Source organism: Neomonachus schauinslandi, chromosome 3 (genome assembly GCF_002201575.2).
Source record: "Neomonachus schauinslandi chromosome 3, ASM220157v2, whole genome shotgun sequence".
Lineage (NCBI taxonomy): Eukaryota > Metazoa > Chordata > Mammalia > Carnivora > Phocidae > Neomonachus > Neomonachus schauinslandi.
Window position 1 is genome coordinate 179,548,059 of NC_058405.1, and position 26,325 is coordinate 179,574,383.

Genomic DNA, 26,325 nt, shown 5'->3' on the forward strand with positions numbered 1-26,325 from the left:
CTATCTATCTATCTATCTATCTATCTATCTATCATCTATCTATCTAAAATTTTAACAGACTAGCAGTTACCAGGGCTAAGGGGTGGGGGCTGGGGACATGAGGGAAGTAGTTGTGTGTATAAAGGGCATCCGTGGTGATGGAAGTGTTCCCTATCCTGTTTCTATCAATTTCAATATTCTGGTAGTGATACTGTGCTACAGTTTTGCAAGATGGTGCCATTGGTAAACTGGGTAAAGGGAACATGGGATCTCTCTGCATTATTTCTCATGACTGCATGCAAATCTATAATGATCTCAAAATAAAAAGCTTAATTAAAAAACAAAAGAAAAAGTTAAAAAAGAGGTCTAAAACTTTATCCAAATGATAAAAACAGATTTGAAGGCAAGAACTCAAGAGTGAAAAAATACTTAAAATTTGAGACACGTGTTCAAGTGAAATGCAAGCATGAATAAGTGACTGGCCATTCAGTTATCATCACAGTTTTGTGCAATCACAAACTGTAAGATCTCTTCTCCTAAGACCATGGGAGAGATACCTGGTCACAGTCGTACTTATTTCGTCTTCTTCATTCTGTACCAGCACCTTGAAGAGCTGATTCAAGATTATGGGCAGAAAACTCATGATTGCGTGAATCTTTTCCACATTCAGTAAGTTCTGCAGTAAGTTAGTGGGAGAAAAAGGGCACTGATTAAATTTAAAGCACGTTCTGCTGATGTATTTCAGAACTCAAATATGAACACTCTAGCTCACCTCTACCTGGCTTTATCCTTCATTGCACTTAGCATGGCACACGGCATGGGGACATAGTTGCAAGGACCCGATATGCAATTACCTAATTTAAAATCAATTGATTCTGATTTGCAATCATTTTTATTTTGGAAAAAAACCTGATGTTTGTTTGTAAACAACAGGCAGAAACTGTTTAGGAATTGAGAAATAACCATGCACTCTCTGCATTGATAAGGCTTTTAAAAATTCTCTCTTAGTTTGCTACTCACTGGAAACTGTCAATGTCTCGCTTGCCTGTTTCTGCCCTAGAAACAAGGAAACTATTTGCATATCATGTTACCTTACAAGAGCGGATGAAATTCGAGGTAGGTGACTGAGACATATCTTTCTCTCTTTTTTGGCACTGTCGGAAAAATGCGTTCACACGGGGATCCTGAAACAGCAAAGAAAGTGTTTAATTCTGATGACACATAAGCTATATAGAAATTACGGTGATAGAGGGTGAGTATTTCTGGAGGACAGATGCCTCGATGAGCAGGTGCTTTATCAAGGAGTCGAGTGATGGCTTTGTAAGTGTGCTTTTCTTCTCGGTCACATGACAGTGGCTGGAGAAGCACTTCTCTTGGCTCTTCCCCACCCCCCCCATTTTTTTAAAATTGCCTTTTTTCATCTTCCTGTTTTTTTCCACAGACTTTTATGTATTTTTCTTACATATTTCTTAACATACATGAGAAGGTGTACTCTTAATATGCACAGGGATATTTTCAGACTTACAATGCCTGAGCTAGTAAAAAATTAGAAAGTTCACACTAACCTGATGAGATAAAACCGATTTGTATCCTTTGTTATGGGCTGAATTGTGTCCTCCCACAATCCATATGTTGAAGTCCCAACTCCCGGGACCTCAGAATGTAACCATATTTAGAAATAAGGTCTTTAAAGACATAGTTATGTTAAATTGAGGCAGTTAGGGTGGACCCACTCCAATATGACTGATGTCTCCATAAAAGAGGAAATTTAGGGGCGCTGAGTGGCCCCGTCAGTTAAGCATCTGAGCCTTGATTCAGCTCAGGTTTTGATCTCAGGGTCATGAGTTCAAGACCTGCCTACTTAAAAAAAAATTAAGGAGGAAATTTGGACACACAGATAGACACCAGTCATGTACTGGCATAGAGGAAGAGACCGTGAGAGGACCCAGGAGGAAGATGCCCACCTACACGTCCAGAAAAGAGGCCTCAGAAGAAACCAACCCTGCCAACACCTTGATATTGGTCTTCTGGACTCCAGAATGGGGAGAACATAAATTTCTGTTGTTTAAGCTGCCCAGACTGTGGTATTTGTTACAGCGGCCTGAGTATGCCCTTTAATGCTATTTCCTGAAGAGGGCGGCACCTTAGAAATTCTCTAAGATCTGAGCTGAGGGTCAGAATTATATAGTCAGAAAGTGAGACACAGAATTTTAGTGGAGATACACATTTAGTATATTTCTCTGGAATGTGTTGATTCTAGAAGGACATCTGTGATTTAGGTTTCCCTCGGTTCTGGTGTGTGTGTGTGTGTGTGTGTGTGTGTGTGTGATATTTTCAGTTTCATTTCACTTATTAATCTATCTGACAATTATTCATTGAAAGCTGACTACATGCCAGGCCCTTGACAGGCATGGAGGACAGCATGGAGGCCCAGGAAAACCCAGTTCCTTCCTCTGTGGTCCTCCCATGATGCCAGGGAGACAGGCACGATACCGCCATGTCAACACACGCCTACTCGATCACAGGTAAGTGCTTCACAGGAAAGCAGGGTGCCACGTGGGTGTACGACAAGATGACACAGCATGTCTGAGGGGTCAGGGAATAGGAGAGGCTTCTTTGAGAAAGTGACATTTGAGCCAACGTCTGAAGGACGGGTGGGACCTGACCAGGCCGACGCAGGGAGGGGAGGAAGAGAGAGAGAGATTGATCACTGAGGTAAATACTGGGCTTGATGAAGGACGGATGTGTCCCGCCAGGGCAACGAGCCTGTGGGCAGTGGCAGCAGATGCAGAGAAAGGTGAGTGGTGATGAGTCAGAGAGACACCTGGCCTGTTGGGAGGAAAGCAGCTGGGCATGTGAGGAAGACAGACTGGTATTCTGAGGTATATAAAGGCAGGATTGGGTGGGGAAGGACCATTCTGTGGGACTTGAGGAATTCGGGTAGAGTTCTGGGGAAGAGGGCTCAGTTTGGCTTGAGGCACTAGAGGTTATGGAGAGAAATTCTGAAGCAATATGTATGTAATACCTGGATGATTTCTTTTCTCTTAGCAAGTGAGTATTAGCAACACACTGAATTTAAGAAAGGAGAAATACAGTTTGTGTACTTAATGGTTTGCTTTGTACTTTATAACTGGTACCATGAAAGTCCTCACACTGGGGTAAAATCAGCTGTCTTGCAGGGGAAGGGGTGTGTCTGTGGTAATTTAGCAACAGCAGTAAGAACATTTGTGTAGCATTTTGCAGTTCCTGAGATATTTTCACATGTGGTTTCTCATTTTGGTCCTTCCCACAACCTTGGCAGATATTATTGTCACCATTTTTCTGGTGACAAAATAAAGACCTCAGGGGTGAGGCAACTTGTGCAGGATCACTGAGGAAGAATTTGGTGAAGGAGACTCTCCAGTGCAGTTCTGCCAACATCATGGTCACCAACATCAGGAGCACCGGTTAGGCACTGGGAATCAGAGTTAGTTTGTTTTTTTTTTTTAAGATTTTATTTATTTATTTACAGAGAGAGAGAGAGAGAGCACAAGTAGGGGGGAGAAGCAGAGGGAGAGGGAGAAGTAGACTCCCTGCTGAGCAAGGGGACTGATGCAGGACCCGATCCCATGACCTGAGCTGAAGGCAAACACTTAACCGGCTGAGCCACCCAGGTGCCCTTCAGACTTAGTTTTGAGGAAAGATCCAAAGTTTTTCATTTTGAGGTAAAGATCCAAAGTCTTTCACTCTGACTTTTCCCATTTTTAACACTTGGATGTTGTCAGTGGAAGCAAACCACATTTCCAGGGGGCATCATCCACAGACATACACGTCTGGTATTCTAGGCTGCAGTTTATGGCCCCAGGGCTGAAGGGTTGGGCATTCTATCTCTCCTGGGAGATGCATAAAGTTATGCCTCTATTCTTCCTTTGCAATTCTCAATCACCTGGCCCTCTGACAACTTGGGAAATGGTGAGTCCCCTCCTCTAAATACAAGAGCCCCCTGAGGATTCTCCGTGTTAGAGCAGATGCTGAGATCTCAGGACAACACACTCACCTGAGTGTTCACTGTGGATACCACAAATGTCGATACTTTGAAGAGTGGTTTGCCACCATCAACCCACTTCATGTCACTCCCACCGTGCTGTAAAAAAGAGTGCGGTAATTGGAGAAAAGAAAACAAACAGGTTATACAGCTCGTGTTAATTTGCCATCCTGATCCATTCACCTTACGTGACTCTAGAGATGCAAAATAAAAGATGCAATACATTTGACAATATTGGTGAGGGAGACCAATGTGATATCAGGGGGCCATTCTAATGGATCATTTCTACTGGCCACAAACCAAACAAGACCTCTGAAATATTGTATGTACGCAACTCACCACTACAATGGATGCATACACTACAGTCCTTGGGTTCATTTAAATAACAGACAGAAGATAACCTCATGCCATTTAGCTCATGTATTTTTTTTTCTCTTAAATTATACATCACTCAATACCTTTCCGCTTGCAGAGTCTTGAAAGCTTAAATAATTAGGAGGCAGGCTTGTTGCTATTGGGATATTGTATTCTTGAGAAGCTATCTGATCATGTTTCATCAGGGGAAGCCAAGCATATCCAACTGTGCAAAGGAAGAACGAAGAGAAAACTTCTGAGTACAAACCTCCATGGTGAGGGGTAAAAACAAAGTTACTTGTCACTTATGAATAGAGCACTTCACTAAAAAAATCTAATAAATGGGAGCTTTAAAATACTCTCCAGTTCAAGTCACACAGATGACACGTAATGCTGTCTCAGATCACGTCCTGTCAGTACCTGATGTTTCCAGGGTCTCCTTTTTCTTGGCATTAGCCTTGGCATTTATGTCACAAGTGATATGATAAAAAGAAAACAAAATATGGTGTTTCTCATGGAGCTGTGTCGGGAGCTCAATTTTTACCTGCAAGGAAAGAGATAATAGCCAGACTGGGATGAAACTCATTTGCCCCAGGTAGGGTAAGACAAAGCCTAGGCACCTCAGCCTTCTAAAAATTCTTTCACTGAAACTAAGGACCACGTTTCATAGTTAGTGTTAAAAGTACCGATTTCGGGCGCCTGGGTGGCTCAGTCGTTAAGCGTCTGCCTTCGGCTCAGGTCATGATCCCGGGGTCCTGGGATCGAGTCCCACATCGGGCTCCCTGCTCGGCAGGAAGCCTGCTTCTCCCTCTCCCACTTCCCCTGCTTGTGTTCCTGCTCTCACTATCTCTCTCTCTGTCAAATAAATAAATAAAAATTAAAAAAAAAAAAGTACCGATTTTACTCTCAATGAATATCCGTCCTGCTAGCAGTCACGTGTTAAGGGGCTGATATTTTTACTTCTTTATTGTGGTGGGTGATGATAATTTAGAATGCCTGGTATTTGTCATTTGATAATGTATGCTAGTAGAGAATGGATTAAGCACACACACACACACGCACGCACACACACACTAACACACACACAGACTAACTGTAGGGTGTCAAAAAGACATCGATTGAAGACCTATCATCAAGAAACGTACACTGAGTGAACTGAGCCTTTGCCTCACGCAGTGTGTGCATGGGCTAGTGCATGAGCATCGCTTGGGAGCTCATTAGAAATGCACAATCTTGGACACTGCCCCAGACACATGGGAACAGAATCTGCATTTTAATAAGATCCCCAGGCGACTCATAGGCACAGTGTTGAGAAACATGGTAGCAGGGAATGATGTAACTTAAGCACAGAATCTATCCCTTTTTAAAAAGAACAAAAAATAGATGAAGTGTGTTATTGTGGTAACCAAGTGATGAGCTGTTTTTTTTTTTTTTAATTTTTTATTTATTTGCGAGAGAGAGAATGAGAGACAGAGAGCATGAGAGGGAGGAGGGTCAGAGGGAGAAGCAGACTCCCTGCTGAGCAGGGAGCCCGATGCGGGACTCGATCCCGGGACTCCAGGATCATGACCTGAGCCGAAGGCAGTTGCTTAACCAACTGAGCCACCCAGGCGCCCTGAGCTGTTTTGAGGAGACGTCATGCTGTAGCTACATAAAGAATACTTCCGAATAAATATAAACCATAAAATTGATATACGTTAAAAACAGACGTAATGGGGGCGCCTGTGTGGCTCAGTTGTTAAGCGTCTGCCTTCGGCTCAGGTCATGATCCCAGGGTGTTGGGATCGAGCCCCGCATCGGGCTCCCCGCTTCGCGGGAAGCCTGTTCTCCCTCTCCCTCTGAAGCTCACCCTGCTTGTGTTTCCTCTCTCGCTGTGTCTATCTCTGTCAAAAATAAATAAATAAATAAAATCTTAAAAAAAATAGACGTAATGAGGAGCCTGCTCCATCCTCTTAAGAAGAAATGTTTTGACAACCTCTATATTTTATAGTGCTTTTCAGTTTCCAAACCTCTGAAACATACATTGTGAAGTACGATGATACAGAGGTAGGAACTGAGTTGAGAGATGGTTACAGGGCTTTGACTCACTAGGAGTGTGTGGTCTAGTCAGTAATAGAATCTTCCAGGATGAGAAACCATGTTTTTTGATAACTACTTCACGCTGGAATCTCAGGATTCCGTGCATGTAAGCTGCATTCACCCCAATATCAACAACTAGGTAGTTTCCAGAATGGTCAAGCAATAACGTGTTAGAAAACCATGCAGATTATCTGCCAGCTTCTTTATGAGACTCTTTGTGCATCTACCCATCCAGCACATATTTTCACATTGTTCAGGAAAGGATTTATTACACTGATTTTCAAAATGTTATGCCTGGAACAGCAACATCAGCATCATCTGGAAACTTGTTCTAACAAGTACCATGCCAATTTTCAGGCCCCGTTTCAGATATGGAATCCAAAAATCTGGGGCGGGTTATAGTAATCGGTGTTGTAACAAGCCTTCTGGGTGATTCTGATGAAGGGTAAAATTAGAGAGCTTTTCAGTTAGAATGGTTTACAAGCCTACATGTTCTTTATATACCAGTATGTTAACCTGGTAACAAAGGCTGGTGTACATTTAAGAATATACAGTACTTAGCCATGTACCAGAAAGAAATTTTCTTTTTCTTAGCTAACATAAAGAGGGAATGCAATATGCTCTCAAGAATTCCAGTTAATTATGAATGCAAACATCCTTCCTTTAAATACTGCAAATACTTACATTACAACAGCACCTTGAAAGAATTTCTATCAATTTTTGCAATTAACGTAACCTTTAGTTTTGAGTCTACACTGCAGAGTTCACTGGGCTTTCATTATATACATGTTCTCCTGTGGAAAAGTCCATGGCTTTTATAAGAATTCTGGGAAACACACATGAGCAAGAGAGATTAAAAGCCAGAGTTAATAGTGAGAATATCCTTTTTTTTTTTTTGAAAAAAAATCTTATATGACTACAGAGAATACATCTTTCAGAGGGGCTTTTCCAAGGGGTCAACCAATACAGTAAATATTCTATAACATGGTGGTAGCTCTGTACCTTAATTTTTTTTTTTTTTCATCTTCTGTCCTGAATTTATAGGGAACAAAGTTTAAGAGCATTAAATGGATGTGGAGGAGGGAGATAAGGTCAAGGGAGGTCTGTGGTTTCACTGAAGTTCCTTTAATTAGTTTTAAAATGATTGATGTGGAATAAGGTGTGGTAGGCAGAATAATAGCCCCCCCAAAGATGTCCTCCCTGCCCTAATCTCCAGAATCTGTGAACAGGGTAAAAGGGATTTTCGAGAGTGATGAAATTAAGGATTTTAAAATGGAAAGATTACGTTGGATTAACATGGGTGCCCAATGTAATCACAAAGTCCTTATTGGAGGAAAGTCAGAGTCAGAGATGTGAGAAAGGAAGTGGAGGTCAGAGTGAGGAAACTTCTGGAAGAGGGTCACCAGCCAAGGCCTGTGGAAGCCTCTAGAAGCTGGAAAAGGCGAGGCAAGGGGCCTCCCCTAAAATATCCAGAAGGAATGCAGGCCTGTTGACACCTTGATTTCAGCCCCGAGGGACCCATTTCAGAGTTACGACCTCCAGAACTATATGATAATGAACTAGGGTTTTTCTAAGCTACTAAACTGTGGTGATTTACTATAGCAGTCATAGGAAACTCATGGAAAGATGTGATATTTTCAATCCCCGACACCATATCAGCAGGTTGCATTAGTTGACTTTTGCTTTGTGGTCAGAAATTAAATTTAATCACTAACACTTGTTTGTCTGAATCTCTTTATAATACAAGCTGACATGCGTAGAGTAATTTACCATTGGCCCGACTGGTTTTTTTCACGTGTTTTAGAGCAGAGTGGTATAGCTTGAGGCCCCGGAGTCATGTGGCCTGGTCTGAATTCTGAATATTGCTTATTAGTGGTGTGGCCTTGGCAAAGTTACTTCTCTGAGTCCCAGTTTCCCTATCCATGAAACAGGAAAGTTAATTTTATGTCAGTTTGACTGGGCTAGCAGGATGCCCAAATAGCCAGTTGAACATTATTTCTGGGTGTGCCTGTGAGGCTGTTTCTGGAAGAGATCAGCATTTGAGTTTGAAGACTGAGTAAAGCAGATGGCCCTCCCCAGCATGGGTGTTCATCATCCAATCTGAGGGCCTGAATAGAACAAAAAGGCAGGAGGCTGAATTCTCTCTCTGCCTGACTACTTGAACTAGAACACGGATCTTCTCTGTCTGCCCTTGGTGCCCCCTTCAGACCAGAATGGAATCTACGTCATAACCTCGCTGGCGCTCAAGCCTTCAAACAGTACCGCTGGCTTTCCTGGGTCTCAGGCTTGCTGATGGAAGATCATGGACTTCTTGTCTGCATAATGACGTGAGCCAGTATCTCATAATAAACCCACCCATCTATACATCTATATCTCCCCCTATTGGTTCTGTTTCTCTGGAGAACACTCTGGGAATTGAGATGATCCATATATGCCGTATATAGCATGGTGTCTGGCACATAATAAGAGAGTTTCAGGAGTTGGCCACGGTAGGTCTTATTCCATGCCACACTCAGAGATGTGATCACTCAAGATCACTCAAGGGGATAGGTCATAAGCCATAGTGTTGGTTCATACTTGGTCTATTCCTATGTTCTTTCCATTATGACAAGAAATGCAGCTATTAATTGGTAAAGCTATCTAACACAATCTTTATTATATTGAATAATGAAATAAAAGAAAAAAATTATTCTGACTTGAAAAGAATGATATCATAAAAACATTGTATTTTTGAAGGGTGATCCTGTGCTGAAACATCTGGATTTGCAACGTAACTCCTGGAGCAACTGTCAATTAACATAGTTTCTAAATCTCAGTTCAGCAAATATCAGCCAAGACATGTCCTCAGTCTGAGATGTGGTCTAGAGAGAGTGTTTATCTTTGTGCATTACCTGACCCACTCACTCAGCTTTTTAGGAGATCCTGGGTGGCAGTGGAGGCCTGGCCCTTACCTCATCGGAGAAATCCGGATTCTGGGAATGGTGCAGAACTGCTGTGTGGGCCGCTGAGGTGAAGAGAGGCCCTCCAGGTTTTCCATAAATACACTGTTTAAAAAGTTATGAGTTGAATGATTATGAGTGTCTGAAATTAACCCTGAGCACACAAAAAAGTCACAACTCTTCAGTTACCAATCCTGGAACAAGGATGAATTTTGTGATAACTTGCCAGGCTTAACTGATATCTAATTAACCTTGAACTTCTTTCACCCGCTGCCTTGTATTTCTTATACCAGGGTGCTGCTGAAGAAAATCTGAAGGCTTTAATTTATTATGTAGCTATCACATCAACCTGAATTAGTTTGTTACTTTTGATTACCAGGAGATAAGAGCTAAATTGTTCAATTCTGATTCCTGCAAGGTGGCCTCTTAAAGGGGCCCATGGTATCCAGCTCTGGTTTGGAGTTTAAGGCAATCATTCGTGGGTGACCACAAGGTTTGGTTGGACCCCAGCCCCTGACATGTCAGCTCCCAACCAAGAATGCTGAGCTAGAAGGATAGGGCTCGTTCCAGGCTCCACCATATTGCATTGCTATTCTACCCCAGCCCACAGTCAAGCCAGGGGATGTCATATGGTACTTCCTAGGCACGCAGCTTCAAAGTTCCCTTAGCCCAAGGCTCAGGGGCCCTCTTCTGGAGTCTGCTGTATCTCTGTGTGATCCTTTAGAAGGCAATGACACAGGAGACCCATTCACCTGCTATTATTCCTCTTTGCTAGAATTTTCCTCATAAACACTGTACTAGCAGGCCTGCCGTGCTTGCCATCTGGTCATTGCCTTTGTTTGAAAATTCCATTTTGCTTTAATTTTTCTCTCCTGATGCTAACTGATGTTACTGTGGAACTTGGAACCTATGGAGACTGACAGTGGCTCAAGACTATTTTAAAGAACTCTTTCTCCCCTGCATGATTCATTCAATCACTCAGATTGATTCTCCTTCTTCTGAATCATGCTACGAACCTTCTTGGTACAGAGAACACGACTGGTACCTGACAGAGCGCTTTAAGAGATTATCTCAGATAATCGTGGGGGTTAGTTAGAAATGGGCTTTGTCCTTTACTATTCCATCCCTCTGATTCATTCAAACTGGGAAGATCTGACCACAGGCACACTAAAAATAATTTTCCTCTCTTTTTATGGGTTACTCTATGTTGTTTGAAGTCCTTAAAATAAAAACAGTATATATCAGAGATGAACTCTGAAAAATGACATCTAGTTGCACTTTTGGAGGTTAAAAAACACAGTTCATACAAACCTTGTAGTCTTATGTGTTTTATTAAATCATGTGATCAACAACAGGGACCAACTTCCCCGAGCCATCTCCCGGCTCCTTGGGCAGCAGGCCACATGCTCCTTCCATGGATGTGAGCATCCCATGGGCTCGCTGCCCTAGCCGCTGGGCCAACATGCTGCAGCCCTTCGGCACAGACCGCTCGAGGGCCACCTGGGATGTGGCATTTTAAATCAAGCATGCTGCTGAATTGAGAGGCAGGCTCTTTGAAAAGGGCAGAGTCTTGCAGAGGGGAATCTTTGCATTTATTTCACACTAGAGTAGTTTCCTTTTTCCCAAGTCATGAAAAGCTAAGCAGAGCTATGAGACTGCATTTCTAATAGATCCGGTTAATGATGGCTATTAAATCAGGTACATTTTAGGAAATCTAACACAAATGTATTGACTTGCTTCTCTTTCAGTCACACTCAAATAAAAAGCTCCTTGGCAGTGAGGAGAACCTATGCACCTGCCTTCCCCCCCTGGGTGCCGTATTCCCTCGTGGACTTGGCTCACCTTCATGGGCTTGGCACCTTCTTCATCAGAATTTTTGAATTCAATGCACACGGTTATATTTCGAGCCTGGAATTACAGAGAGGGGAAAATGGAAATTGTAATTTCCTGGTAAACAACACCAAAAAACCCAACAACCCTAGTGTCTAAAATAAGTAGCTTCTAATTAAATCTGAAAAATGTAGAATACCCAACACTTTCTTGTGACATTATCCATAGTGCTCAGAAATAGCAGAAGGACTTGGAGATATTATTTAAAAGGGAAGAAAAAACTCACATCAAAAGGAAGCAGATATGCTATTTTCAGAGTATCTTAAGAAACTACAAAAAAAGAAGTCTAGAACAAAATAATTTAGGGCTGACTTTAGAAAGGATTATTAATATTTTATAAACTGTGCATCCTTAAACACTTTTAAGGTGAAACTCATCACTGCCCCTTATTAAGCACGTTCTGCAAATGGATTTTTATTCCAAACTGTTGACCTATGATAATTTGTATTTGAACTTTCAAGAATCCATCTTAATATGATCTCAGTAGGGTGCAGAGACAGCATAACGTTTCAGAAACATACCATACCTTGTTGAAACATTTCTGGCTATCATACTTGAGGTGCCTGGGGTAAATGTAAATTTGATTTTTGTATACTCTATAAGGACGGCAGTACTTTGTTGAGTCGTAAATAAATTCTTCCACCTCGACTGTGGGTTCTGGTTGAGCTGTCACATCGAAAGGCTTGACAGGGATAAAGGACGATGTTACACAGTCTTTAAAAATCAGAAAATAAGAGTTTGTCATTTAATGTGATTGTTTAAGGTGAACAATACTTAACATATTTTTAAATGAATCCACTTGAAATAGAAACTCTGTATTTGCAAAGGAATTTATGTTAAATTATGCAAGCACGAAAAATTTGTAGATAATCAAACCATTTAACATCAAAATTGATGTCTCAAAAAATTGGTAAATCTTTTGGATGGATTTATAACTATTTTCTTTTTGCATTAAGCTTCACATGAAAACTAAATTTCAACTGATGATTCTCTGAGCACGCTAACCACGTATTATAAGATAAGGATTAATCCACTGGCCTTTACCTAACATTATAAAAATAATACAGATATTGACAGAACAATCTTTGTCCAATGGGTCTATTATGGATAGTACCTAATGGATTGATAGTAAGTTTTCCCCATGGAATGATTTCACAATACAGGCCTGCAGCCCCCCTCTGCATTATTTGATATAATTTATTCTATTTTTCCTCTCCAGTTCTTACAATCTTGAAAAATCTAGCCTTGTAGGAACAGCCTAAGGAAAATAAAAAAGACAATTTGAAGTTCATAAATCAAAACGTCTGTCACTAAATAGCTTGGGGTCTGATGTTGTGGTCACGGGAAGACAGCAAGGCCTTCTACTTTCCTTTACCCCATCTGGAATTTTCCTGTGTTCAGAAAAGCAAAATGGTTAGCTAAATACGCTTGGGAATCAGATTACAGGTTTCCCCCCCCCAAATCAATTATAATATTTTTATTATATGTTCAAATTTCTCTAATGTCCTATAGTCATTTCAAAGAGAATATTTTATCTTTCTCTTTCATTATTTTTCTTTTCTGTAGGTAATAAAAGACAGACACATCTCACAAATCAGGTAGAGGAAATGGCTTAGTTTATTCTCTGCTTTTCTACACCAATCAATATAAAAGTGATTTGGAACCATGGCTTAGGTTAAAATGCTCATTTTATTTCATGTTAAAATGATTTGTAGAAAAATTATAAGAATGAAAAACTTAATAGTGCTAATGGTAATTCAAATATCCTATGGTAATAATCTTTTCTCTCTCTCTCTGTAGTTCAGTTTAGGATGCCTTTATTCATTCTTTGCATCACTAAGAAAGTCACTAAAAGGCAGAATCAGAAGTAACAAAACAAAAAAAAACCAATCTCGTCACTTACGAAATAAATTCTGAAATTCTTATTTATAAGTTAATAAAAGCTCCTTCTAAAATTCAAATTTTCACTGACATAAATAGGACTTTTAAAAAAGATACATGCTCCCGGGACGCCTGGGTGGCTCAGTTGGTTAAGCGACTGCCTTCGGCTTAGGTCATGATCCTGGAGTCCTGGGATCGAGTCCCGCATCAGGCTCCCTGCTCGGCAGGGAGTCTGCTTCTCCCTCTGCCCCTCCTCCCTCTCATGCTCTCTGTCTCTCATTCTCTCTCTCTCAAATAAATAAATAAAATCTAAAAAATAAATAAATAAATAAAAAATAAAAAAGATACATGCTCCCTGTGTAATAACAGAGTCTAAAAATATTCCAGCAATAATTACAATGTGACCACTTGGGTGGCTACCCACACATAGTGTTTAGAGCAATCCTGTGGCACACAGTATGGGGGAACCAGCCCAGTATTTTAAGTCAGAGGAACTGGATAGAATATAAATTCTCCCATTATGATTACTGATACTCTGAACCTGACATTTCTCATTTACAACTCTTCAGGGTTTTGAGGATTAAATGACATAATTTAATACCTTGCCGGGTGCATGGTGCATACCAGATACATATTAGTTTACACTGAATATGGTTCCTGTCCTATCATACTGATAGTCTGTCTTAACGGAGAAACAAGAAGGCCCAAATTTCTATAAGATAATGAATTCCATTTATCCCAAAATTTGAGAAAAAAAACTCACAAAGTATTGTAACTAACCAACTATCCAACCAACCAACGAATCAACCAACCAACCAACCATCCAACCAAAAGACCACTAACTATTTAGAACTCTACAAGCAAACCATGACATCATCATCATACTTGGATGCTCCAAAGGAATGTTGTCAACAGCAATATCCAGGCTTCCAGGGATGGTCTGTGTTTTGCTTACTCTGTCAGCCCTGTGAAAGTAGGGAACAGAAACACACACACGCACACACACACACACACACACTGAATTATTCTAGTTGTCCAGAAAATGAGTCAACTGTAATTCTGAGCCTTGATAAGAGTAAACAGTACAACCCTAAACAACCTTGTGAATGACTTCATTTAGCTGGTTTTATACTGAAAACTAAAATTTATGTAATATTGCCAATAAAAACAGAAATCAGTGAGGGGTCAAGTTACAGATATTCTGAAGAATGTTTTAGGTTTATTTGCACCTTATTTCAGGTAATATTTATATAAATGGCCAGACAAGTACAATAGTAAATACGGCAAATAGATCGTTTGTTGTTAATAAAAAGTTCTAGTATTTGAACTGGCTTAAGTGATTTTACTTTCCTGAAGACTCTTAAGTCTTGAGGACAAGGCTGGTCGTTGCTACAATTGCTAAGTGGACAGTCTGCTTATTCCCTCTTCACCAACAATCAAGGACAAGGAGCCTTTTCCTGACTTTGGTTCTTCTGCCATTCCCCTGCTTCGTGAATGTGTTCAGACACCCTCTCACCACCTATCCCTGTCCCCTGTTCTCTCCCTCTCTACCCAAACCTTCTGACCTATTGTCCTTTTGCAGTAAGGTGAAAGTTCCTTGAAACTGATAACAATTTCAAGTGTTATCCCTTCTAGGAGACCTAACAGGTAGAATAATTATAGTGGTGGGTCCAACCCAGCTCTTCCCAGTGTGTGAGAGCTGACTGTTAAATTTTCAATCCTGCAGGTGTCAGGGGAGTAAAAGTTTAAAGGTAAATTGCTTATCATGAGAGATCTTATCATCACCAGATGTTGAATGTGTGGTGATACATTTAAAAAATGCTGTGGCTTTTATAAAGTTTTTCTTCTTTTAACTTTCATTGTCTTTCCCAAAATGAATTTGAATGATAGAAATAGTATGAATTATTGTATTCACAACAATGAATTGCTCTGTGGAATTTCAAAACGTAGTTCTAAAATTCCTTAACACTCCTATTTAGAGGTGTCTGTATCTCCTTTCTTAGAATCTAGGCTGTATGACAGCTTGACAGTATATTATGGCAGAAATGCCACAGGGACAGTTTCAGGGCCCTGGCCTTAAGAAACCGGTAGTGATCACTTTCTGTCCCTTGGGACACTTACTCTTAGAACCCAACTATCCTTCCATGAGGAAGCCATAGTATTTGATGGAGAGGCTCCTATGGAGAAGAACCAAGGTCTCTAGTCCACAGCTCCAGCTGAGCTCCCAATCAACAGCCCATGTCAACTTGCCAGTCATTGAATGAGCCGTCTTGAATGTGGATCCTCTGTCTCCAGTTGACCTCTGCCAGCTGATGCCATGTGCAGAAAAGACAAGCTCTCCTTACCTAACCATGTTTAAATTATGGACTCTGGAAAGTAAGTGATGTTGTTCTTTTAAGCCACTAAGTTTTGGGGTGATCTGTTACATGGCAATAATAGTTAACTGACATGGTTTCACACTCCTTCCATATAATTCTAGCAACTTTTGTTGTGTCATTCAGGCATATGTGAGTTCATCTGTAAAGCATCTACTTTCCGGAAGAGTTTGGACATTCGAGAATCAGGTAATCAAATACTGTTTATGCAGAGTTAATAAATCAATAGCAGCAATGTAGCTCATTCATGTTAATTTCAAGAGTATCCAAAAACCCTACCTTCTGTAATCTGACACTAGTTTTAGCAGGTCCTCTGTTGAAATCTTGCTACTTTCTTGTCTATACAATGGTGAAAATCTTGAGTCTCTGTCCACATTTCCCTGGTTGTCCTTAAATACTGATCTGAAAGAAAATGATATTTGTTCAGGTTGGCAGGTGAAAATTGTTAACCAAGTTGTATTTTTAAGGTGACCAATGATTCAATTTCCCATTTGTAATGGAAGAAACTCCAGGAACTAATGAAATAAAAAAGACAAGAAAACTTCTTAGACAAAAGTTTCATTTAAACACTATCTTTGTTATCTTTAATTCTTTATTTTCAATTCAATATCTATAGGGACAGCAGCCCACTTATATTACAACTACATTTATTTATGATTTAGTAAGATATCAAACCTTGGAGTATTAGGGGAGGAATAAGAACAGGTTAGTCCTTTTTTTAAATTATTTTCTGGGCAAGCCAGGGCCACCTCAGTTTGGGTGGTGCCATCAGAATTTACGAATAGTGGAAAAGGGATAAGGTTGTGTGTGGGGGGGTCTAGAGGGCCAGATTCTTGAAACACTTTCTTAAATTTTAGGACAGAGACAAAGATCAAATGAAGAACACTTGAGTCAGAATTTTGTATTAAATTAATTAATGCCATTTATTTTTTTCCTTGGTCCATTTCATTGGAACTAGATAGATTTAGTTAGAACACACAAATTGTTTCTGTCCAAATAGTATAGTAATATCAGGCAATACAAGGAAGTATACATAGCACGCTTAAGGTTATTGTTTCTTCCCCATAATTAATCATATTCCATGCCTATCAAAAAAATTAGACCTGTGTGTAATTAATTTTTCGTTAATGTTAGAGAGCTGCTGAAATTTTATTTCTTCTAACTTAAGGAACTTGACTAGACTATTTCATTACTCTTTAAATTAACCAAAGATTTCAATACACAGGCTGAAGTGGCCATTTAGATAGATATCTGATCGAAGAGCTTTAGTGTCAAATAATACAGAAAATGGGCCAGAATATTTTTAGACTGCTTCAATCTTTCTGCTCATTTTTCTCTGTTAAGTAGTCAGGGAAGGGGAAAAAGTTTCCGTATCAAATAACACTGGGGAAGCAGAATGAAAATACTTAACTCAAAGATAATTTTTATTTAAATATTATACAGGGCTTCTGTGTGCATGACATGTTAAAACCAACACGATGTATTTACAACACAGGAGGAGGTTGAACTGAACTTGAGTAGTGTGTGTGTGTGTGTGTGTGTGTGTGTGTGTTTTAATTAACCAGTCACTATAAATGTATCAATAAACGAGGGTTGTATAACTCTGCTTTTAGCCACAGCTCTGTCCTGGAAAGAGCTCACTTACATTGGACACATTGTAAAGAGAATGAAGAGCACAGCACCGTGGAGAAATACTGCTCACAGAGCCATACACACTGGCCTTGCTCAATAAATATGCTCACTGGCAAGAGAACAGAGAACTGATTCATTTACACAGATGGTTTCAGGATGGCTGGGATGTTGTGCTTCATTCCAGCTGCCACAGTTGGACAATGATAGTATAGGGTGAGGGTCTCAAAACCACGACATTTGGAGTATGACTGAAGAAAACACACGGTTTAGCCTGAAGGAAAAGCAGCTTAGGTATCCCCGAGAGCCTCATTCCTAAGCAGCATGAATAGCTGTGACCCGTAGAAAGAATAGGGCATATTTTTTTGTGGTTAATGCAAGATAAAACATAAAAGTAATTGTTGCACTGTACGTCTTCTCTAAAGATATAGATATAAGAATGAAATTGTTCTTTTAGTTTTGTTCAGTTTTAAAGAAAATCCAGGGTTGTGCACTGGTCCATTCAGAATGTCGTGTAAGAGGGATTAAAAAAAAAATCAGTCCTTGTGTGGATTTAGGCACATAAGATTGTGCGGGCAATATACGTGGAAAGAGTTTCCTCTAACAACAAGACACATTGGGCGTGCCTGGGTGGCTCAGTTGGTTAAGTGACTGCCTTCGGCTCAGGTCATGATCCTGGAGTCCCAGGATCGAGTCCCGCATCAGACTCCCTGCTCGGCGGGGAGTCTGCTTCTCCCTCTGACCCTCCCCCCTCTCATGCTCTCTCTGTCTCATTTTTTCTCTCCAAATAAATAAAATCTTTAAAAAAAACAAAAAACAAAAAACAAAACAAAACAAAAAACAAGACACATTGGTAAGGGTTGACTTTCTCCCAAATCAAAGAGTGTAAAATACCCATTGTAGCCATCTGAATAGGTTCTCTTTACTTCCTCCAAGAATAACCTTTCTTTTTTTTTAAACCATAAAACAGCAGTACAGCTGGTGCCAAAAATAAGAAAACACACCAAATTCATTTCAGAAAAAAATGTTCAGAGTGATGAACATCTGTGCATGCAGTAGTGGGTGGGATGGGTTGGATCTGGGTAAAAATATGGTCATAAGCTAAATTGTCTATTCTACGCTTTTTAATGGCAGTTGATTTTAAGGGCCGAAATGTTTTAGGGTACACTCAAAGCTATATTATTAGGCAAACTGCAGTCTAGAAAATATAGTAGGAAAAAACCTGGCCAGACAACCAGCATATCTAATAAAGGACTGAAATATGTCAGTAGGCTAGTTTATATCAAAAGGCTCGAGAGACCAAGAGCCCTCCTCTGATTCAGTCACCATTCATTTGAAGCAATTTCCACATTGTGAAGAGGAAATTAACATCTTCTTTGGCTGGATCTTTTACTTATTTTTTGTCATTAGTTTTTCCAAGCGGTTTGACATGAAATCTTTAGAACTGTGCTGGTAACCATTTTTTTTCTCAGATGTCAGAGAGGTTTATGTATATGCAAGGTGTATGTTTATACACACAAATTGGTGGTGTCTCCTGTTTCCCAACCTACAACCAAACCACTCATCAGGCATTAATGTAGCATGAGCTTGTGGTTTTGTTGGCTTTCCTGTCCTGGACATAATTACTCCGATAGCCAGTAATATTGTCAGTCTCCCTTGAAACTTCATCTGTCATTCTTTCAGCATATTTTACTAGACAACTTCACAGTACAATTGTTACTTCTCCTTACAGCTCAGTAAGGTGTAATTCTTTCCCTTCTTTTCCCCACATTATTCTTCACTGTCCCAAATTTACCGGAAAGGGGAACTTGCCGAAAATATTATCTCCAAAGGTAACTTAATAATAATCATATAAGAATAGTGACTGCTAACCATGACTGTATTTTATTGGGTACATATCTGTACTCATTAATCCCTGCAACAATAAATTAGGTATTATCAGTCCTCTTTTGTACATTTGAAAAAAAAGAAACTGAGGTAAGGGCAGACTATGAGTACTTGTTTAAGTTCACTTGGCTACTAAGTAGAATTGAGATTTCAAAACCAGCTCTGGCTCTCAAATGCCTGCTTCTAAAACCTCACAAAAGTTCTGGATCCTTTAAGAGAAAATATGTTCACCATTGTAATTATGCTATATTTCACTCTTGCCAAGGGATACCTTGCCTCTACATGCCCCAACGGGTTTTCTTGGGGGAACTGAGAATACCTATCAATATGAGAAAATTTGGCCAGCAAATTAGAACTAGTTTAGTTCTATGGAACTAAACTTATGGAAGCTTATGAGAAATAAAAACAATGAAATTCAACATAAAGCGTTCAGTATATTCAAATACTATCTGTTCCATGCATTAGATGTGGGCATTAGCTGTCCCTGCAGGGAGAGAGACACAAGAGAGACAGAGTGTTATGGGTGATCTACTGTATGCCAAGTGCTTTTGTATCTGAGATTGCACCCATTGCCCACGAGGTGGGTGCTGTCAGCTTCGTTCTGTGGATGGGACCCTGAGACCCAGAGAGAAAACTTGCCTTAAGTTACCACTCATAAGTGATGGCCTGATTTGGACCATGTCTGTCCAACTCCTGGGTCTGGTCTCTTTCTCCCTTACAACAGGGCTGCCTTAGGGCAAACTCATTCCTGGAGACCGTGTAAGTCTGTCTGCTCACGTTTCCCCCTTTCCCTTCCCATCCACCTGTCCCCAACTTTAAGGAACAACCTCAAAATGATAAAAAATACTGGTGGATTCACTCTGGTTATGCTCATCCCTGGGTATTGGGAGACCTAAAAATGGCAAAAGTAACAAATTCTGCCTTCTTTCTGGATTTTAAAGTTACTGCCACTGGGACAATGTTACCAATACCCAGATGAGTACTTACGAGGTTGTCTTACTTTGTAGCACTAACTTTTTAAAGTTCTTTTGGTTTATATGTTGCTGATCTTTCTTCCTTAGGTCTGTGCCAGGCTTTTCCTCTTTTTAAATCTTATTTTATTTAAACTCAGTTAATTAATATATAGTGTATCATTAGTTTCAGAGGTAGGGTTCAGTAATTCTTCAGTTGCATATAACACCCAGTGTTCATTACATCATGTGCCCGCCTTACCGTTCATCACCCAGTTATCCCAACCCCCGACCCCCCCCCCTCCCTTCCAGCAATCCTCAGTCTGTTTCCTGTAGTCAGGAGTCTCTTATGGTTTGTTTCCATCTCTGATTTTGTCTTATTTTATTTTTCCCTCCCTTCCCCTACGATCCTCTGTTGGTACTATGCTAAGTGAAATAAGTCAATCAGAGAAAGACAATTACCATATGATTTCACTCATATGTGGAATCCTCTTTTAAGAAATTCCACAGACATAAGGAGGCAAAGAGATTGAGAAGGACAATAGGAACTGATCTTTAATCAGATCCAAAAAGCAATTCTTGTTCTTTATGCAGAGGTTATATGTCCAGGAGGATGATTCTACCCTCAGTGTCCACATAACTCAGCATTCCTAACAGAGTGAACTGGTACTGATATTTTGGCTATGCTAATCCGTAGCAAAATTAAAGAGAGTTTAGATGATCAAATTGATGGTTTCATCTGGACATCCATATATAGGCCTGTGCCCTGCACATAGATGAAAATATGCAGCTGCATAAGAAATCACAATGCTTCCATCTGAATTTTATGCACGCCAAACTCTCAGGACTGATATAAGGTCAAGGGTTTATTGAACCAAATATGCATAATAAACAAGTTATGACTTCGATTCTACCAAGAAACCATAGCATATCTGGTCATGCACACACATGCACTCAAGTCATAGCTTCAATCTATTATAAGCTGTCTTACTAAATAGTCTGTAAGACACATGTTTCTGGGGAGCACTGAGTGTTTAAGAAGATGACCACAGTAATATTCTTCTAGGTGTTGATATATTAAAAATACCGGGGGGGCGCCTGCATGGCTCAGTTGGTTAAGACTCTGCCTCTTGATTTTGGCTCAGGTCATGATCTCAGGGTCATAAGATCGAGCCCCATGTCAGGCTCTGCACTCAGCGAGGAGTCTACTTCTCTCTCTCTCCCTCGGTCCCTCCCCCCTGCTTGTATACCAGGTAACAAAGAGATGTTCAAACTGAAGCTTCCAATGCAAATTATAAATTCATTACTGTTCTGTTGATTGTAGTTGTCAACCTACCTTACCGCCCAAGCAAAGGGCATGCGGTATCTTCCCAACTTGCTGAAGAACTGCCTGTTGGATTTTAGTATCTTTTGTGCATACTGAGGGAAAAATACATAAAAATAATGTTTAGAACACCTCTTTATAAACTGTCCAAGTAAAATGCTAATACATACTTTTCCAGATTATCTTACATTGAAACCCCGGAATTCTGCCTCACTGGCCTGCAGAGTCTGTCTGGTAAAGAGCCACATGCTATTCTCTGTGTTGGATCTACTGTATTGTGTTCTGGAATTTTCACTCTGCAAATTTCAAATATAGAAAATACCTTTGTCTTCTAATGCCAACTCCCCCCCCCTTTTTTTTTCAGACTTGAAAGACCTTAAAACATTGAATGGAAAGTGTTTTCAAATTTGCGCTCACAGTCTGTCTTATATTTTTATTCATGATGGCAGGGGTTGGCAAACTTGTTCTGCAGAGGGTCACACAGTAAATATACTGGGCTTTGTGGACCACATGGTCTATGTCGCAGCTTCTCAACTCTGCCTCTCTGCCTCTCTAGCAGGAAGGCGGCCATAGACAATCCATAAATGAATGTGACTGTGTAAATAAAACTTTATTCACAGAAACAAGTGCCAGGTGGATCTGGCTCACATGTTGTAGTTTGCCAAACCCTGAATCTCATAAATATGCTTAACACTGCACTGCATGGTTACACAAGTTTAAATTCAATGGTTAGTCATTCTTTCCCCAATGTATTTCTTTTGTGTGAAAAATACAGACTTAATATTTACTTTCTATTAAACAGTAACATTTGATTATTAAAGAAAATATGGTTATAGAAAAAAAGGAAGAGGGGCGCCTGGGTGGTTCAGTCAGTTAAGCCTCCAACTCCTGATTTTGGCTCAGGTCATGATCTCAGGATAGTGAGATCGAGGCCCACGTCAGGCTCCACACTCAGCAGCAGTCTGCTGAAGATTCTCTCTCTCCCTCTCCTCCCACCTCATGCGCCCTCTCTCTCTCTCTAAAAAAATAAAATAAGATAGGTTTAAAAAAAAAGAAAAAAGGAAGAAAAAATTTCCCATAGTTCCACCATTCAAAGAAATTTCAGTATTTCTTCTTTCTTCACTTAGGTGTTAAAATAATTTTATATAGAATTATCTATCTTACTTTTTCACTTAGTTCATCATCAGTAAACTATGTATCCACTTGTTTTTAAGTCAGATTAATCCTAACTTTTCATTATTGCTAATACTTTGATCCTTGGAGTTAAAGCTTTGTCCATATTTCAATTTATTTCTACTAATAGATTATCAGAAGTCAGTCAGAAACATAAACTAAGAATATATGCTTTCAAATTTTCCTGAGGGATAGTCATTTCACTAAGAAGTGACTATTTCTAGACCTACATTGTACCAAGCTTGATAATTCATCAAGGCAGGGTGATTTTATATCTTGAAAGCAATTGAAATTATTTATGGAAAAGATTATGCATTACCTTGTTGGAGTCTGGATTCTTAATATAAGGTTCAGCTCCACTTGCAATGTTCCCCATCAGTACTTTTTCGATTTTGGCCACAAAAACAATTTCAGAATGCGGATTGCTTACAGAAAATATAGCCTATGTACAAAGAAAACAGCTAATAAGTAAGTAAGGAAGCATACTGAAGACATTTACAAAATTCCATTTTTTTTAAGGGACTGCTTTAAGGGAATTTTTATTTCAGAAACTGATGTAATCTTTTGGTGAGAACAACGAAACGAGCATTTTTGGTGCCATCACAAGTAAACAAAAGTGCAACCTGCTTTGGAAATTTTAGCCATTCCTCTGGAAATCCTTTGACGTGAGGTTCTTCTGATTGTCTTGGAGTGACAGTGTCAATGTTTCCATTTTCCAACCCCACGGAAGACCCTGAGAGCATTTGCCTGACAGCAGTGTGATTTAGATCCACGTGGAAATCGGCAGAAATCTTCCTGCTGTCTCTGAGGTCATAAAGTGCCACACTCACAAAAAAAAGGCTCAATCTGCAAGAAAAAGAAAGAATCAATTGTTCTGATATAAAATCATTACACCTGCAGTTTACCCTTTAGTATACTTTTTAAGAAAACAGTAGATAAACAACTACTATTTATATATAATATTTTTAATATCAATAATATATATCAAGTGGTAAGTGATCAACAGTTTTGGAGAAATATTCGGAGATTACCGCATGTCTTGATACTCACCAAACCCAACCTACCCTCTGTAACTCCCACTGGAATCAACCACCACTATGATGGCTACTAAGGGTGGTTTTCTAGTTCCATCATTCTTTCTACATTTATTCTTTGATATTCTACTGTAATGATGGGCTTTCCCTTCTTTTTATTTATTTATTTATTTATTTATACAAGTATAGACTCATGGATTACTACTATTTCATTCAACATATTTCAGTCTCTTATTATCATTATTTATAGTGATGCTCACATTGTTCCAGTTTGGCTAGAGGTAGCTCTTTTGTCTTTTTGGTAGATCCCCATAATTTGGGGGGACACTTCTTTACTTAACAAGATGTTCTAGGCTCATCTTATACTTTCAATACTTCAGTCATTTCTCCATATAGCCCTGCTTCCTTTCTGTGAGGGTGACATTTAGAAACCAAGAGCTCGGTGCTCATTATGCTCATTGTTACTGGGACACACCTACACATCTATGTTACTGGGACACACCTACACATCTACACACACACACACATACACACGCACGTGTCCATACACGTAGCATTCACATCTACAATGATTTCTTTATCTCTATCTGTACATGAATATGTATGTATGTATTTATTTATTTTTTGAAAAAAGATTTTATTTATTTATTTGACAGAGAGAGACACAGTGAGAGAGGGAACACAAACAGGGGGAGTAGGAGAGGGAAGAACAGGCTTCCTGCTGAGCAGGGATCTCGATGTGGGGCTCTATCCCAGGACCCTGGGATCATGACCTGAGCCGTCAGCAGACGCTTAATGACTGAGCCACCCAGGTGCCCCTGTACATGAATATTTATTAAAAACTCATAAGTTCATGTTGAAATTTGTATTTCCAATTCAAATCCAGAGGCTTCTTTCAAGCCTTTCCCCTATTCATATTTCATGTAACTCTTTCCTTCAATAGTGAAAATCTTGGCTCTTATTATCATTGACCTATTATTTGTTCAATCAATTTACTTTCTGGTTCAAAGCAACCAGTCTCCCAACCATAGCTACCTTTTCTAATCGCCTCCTCTGTATCACCCTGCCCAGTGCCCCAGATCCTGGCAAGGCCAAGTGCAAGGTTTCTGTGCCTCCACACGGCTTTCTGCACCCCATCATCTGGAGTTTTTACGTGCTCCAAGGCTCTGCATGACTACTCCTCCCCCTCTCACCACCATGCTAAGAAGGAAAGGGAAAATGTGAAATAAAGAGAAAAATGGGAAGAGAATGGAAGATGGGAAAGAAAAGGAAAGTTTCTTGGCTGAGTTTTTCTTTTTTAAAGATTTTATTTATTTATTTGAGAGAATGAGAGAGAGAGAGAGAGCACAAAAGCAGTGGGGGCAGGAACAGACGGAGAGGGAGAGGCTGACTCCCTGCTGAGCAGGTAGCCTGCTGAGCAGGTAACCCATCTCGGGGTTTGGAGCTCGATCCCAGGACCCAGGATCATGACCTGAGCTGAAGGCAGATGCTTAACCAACTGAGCCACCCAGGCATCCCTGGGTTGACTTTTTTTTTTTTTTAAGATTTTATTTATTTATTTGACAGAGAGAGACACAGTGAGAGAAGGAACACAAGCAGGGGGAGTGGGAGAGGGAGAAGCAGGCTTCCTGCCGAGCAGGGAGCCCGATGTGGGGCTTGATCCCAGGACCCTGGGATCACGACCTGAGCAGAAGGCAGACGCTTAACTACTGAGCCACCCAGGCACCCCTGGGTTGACTTTTAAAGAAGCAAAAATTAGATAAAGATGTGGTTAGAAGGGGCATCTATGGTCAGTTGAGTGACATGTACAAAGCCATAAAGTCATGAAAGAACATAAAGAACACAAAAGGATGCATTTGTGGGACATGCATTGGAGGGACATTAAGGAGGTACAACCAAAGGATGCAGAGGTCCACTGGGTGTCCTGGGTGCTTGGAGAGAAGTGTTCACAGGGGTACACATGCATAAAAGAAAAGTCCTAGGTTTGGGTATGTAACAAATTAAGGGGATGTCAATGACACTCACTGATATACACGATAAAGATACAGAGGTGAATTCTGGATGGTACATGCAGAGTCATCTATAGGACATTCCAATCACAGTTGGATATGAGTTTTGAGCTCAGTGAGAGAAGCTGGGCTGGCGAGGCTCCTGTCTAAGCCATGAGATAAAGAGAAGAGAATCAGAATGGCATCCTGGGAAATATCAGCATGCAAAGGATTGAGATGGAGAAGGGAAAGCAGTTTATAAAGGAGACTGGAGAGTGGAGAGAGATTTAGAGAAAGCAAACGACAATTTTCATGCAGCCAGAGTATCATAGAAACCGAAGAAAGAGTCAAGAAAGAAGGAATTTTCAACTAGAAAACCATCAAATGCAACAGAAATTAAATAAGACAAGGACTGAGATAAATAAATATATGCACATGTAATTCCATACATATTATACATATGTACATATATACACATATAATTACAACCACGAAAATAGATGTAATTACATATAATTAACTACAGGCTTCTAAAAATGGAATATGCTTACAAAAAACATTTTTACTTTGTTTATGCTACTTAATTTTGAATGGATGCCTACCAGCGTATGTTCTGTGGACAAGCAGGTTATATACAAAAATCACATTATGTTCATCATTGTACAGACTCACTCATGCTGGGGATTGTACTGAATGTTTAGTAGGTATCTCGTGTGCTTTGAAACATAGTAATATGGCTAGCTTATAACAAGGTTATTAGTGTAATTCCTTAATAATAACAGTACTTGTCAGCTCCCTTACTGTTAGAAACAGAACTAC

The 26,325-nt window shown here is 40.0% G+C and overlaps 1 protein-coding gene across 3 annotated transcripts in view; it reads right to left on the minus strand.

Moving 5' to 3' along the window:
* Nucleotides 1-26,325, minus strand: part of DOCK10 (dedicator of cytokinesis 10) — a 252,381-nt gene that overhangs the window by 64,509 nt on the left and 161,547 nt on the right. For all 3 annotated transcript variants that reach the window (XM_044913434.1, XM_021682949.2, XM_021682948.2), the window contains exons 12-24: nucleotides 23,108-23,324; nucleotides 22,804-22,926; nucleotides 21,324-21,406; nucleotides 15,801-15,923; nucleotides 14,032-14,111; nucleotides 11,792-11,979; nucleotides 11,218-11,283; nucleotides 9,388-9,480; nucleotides 4,778-4,901; nucleotides 4,462-4,583; nucleotides 4,016-4,102; nucleotides 1,071-1,163; nucleotides 537-655 (exon numbers count right to left, since the gene is read on the minus strand). In XM_044913434.1, the coding sequence (XP_044769369.1) occupies nucleotides 537-655; nucleotides 1,071-1,163; nucleotides 4,016-4,102; nucleotides 4,462-4,583; nucleotides 4,778-4,901; nucleotides 9,388-9,480; nucleotides 11,218-11,283; nucleotides 11,792-11,979; nucleotides 14,032-14,111; nucleotides 15,801-15,923; nucleotides 21,324-21,406; nucleotides 22,804-22,926; nucleotides 23,108-23,324 (1,518 nt within the window). The remainder of the gene's footprint in view (nucleotides 1-536; nucleotides 656-1,070; nucleotides 1,164-4,015; nucleotides 4,103-4,461; nucleotides 4,584-4,777; nucleotides 4,902-9,387; nucleotides 9,481-11,217; nucleotides 11,284-11,791; nucleotides 11,980-14,031; nucleotides 14,112-15,800; nucleotides 15,924-21,323; nucleotides 21,407-22,803; nucleotides 22,927-23,107; nucleotides 23,325-26,325) is intronic.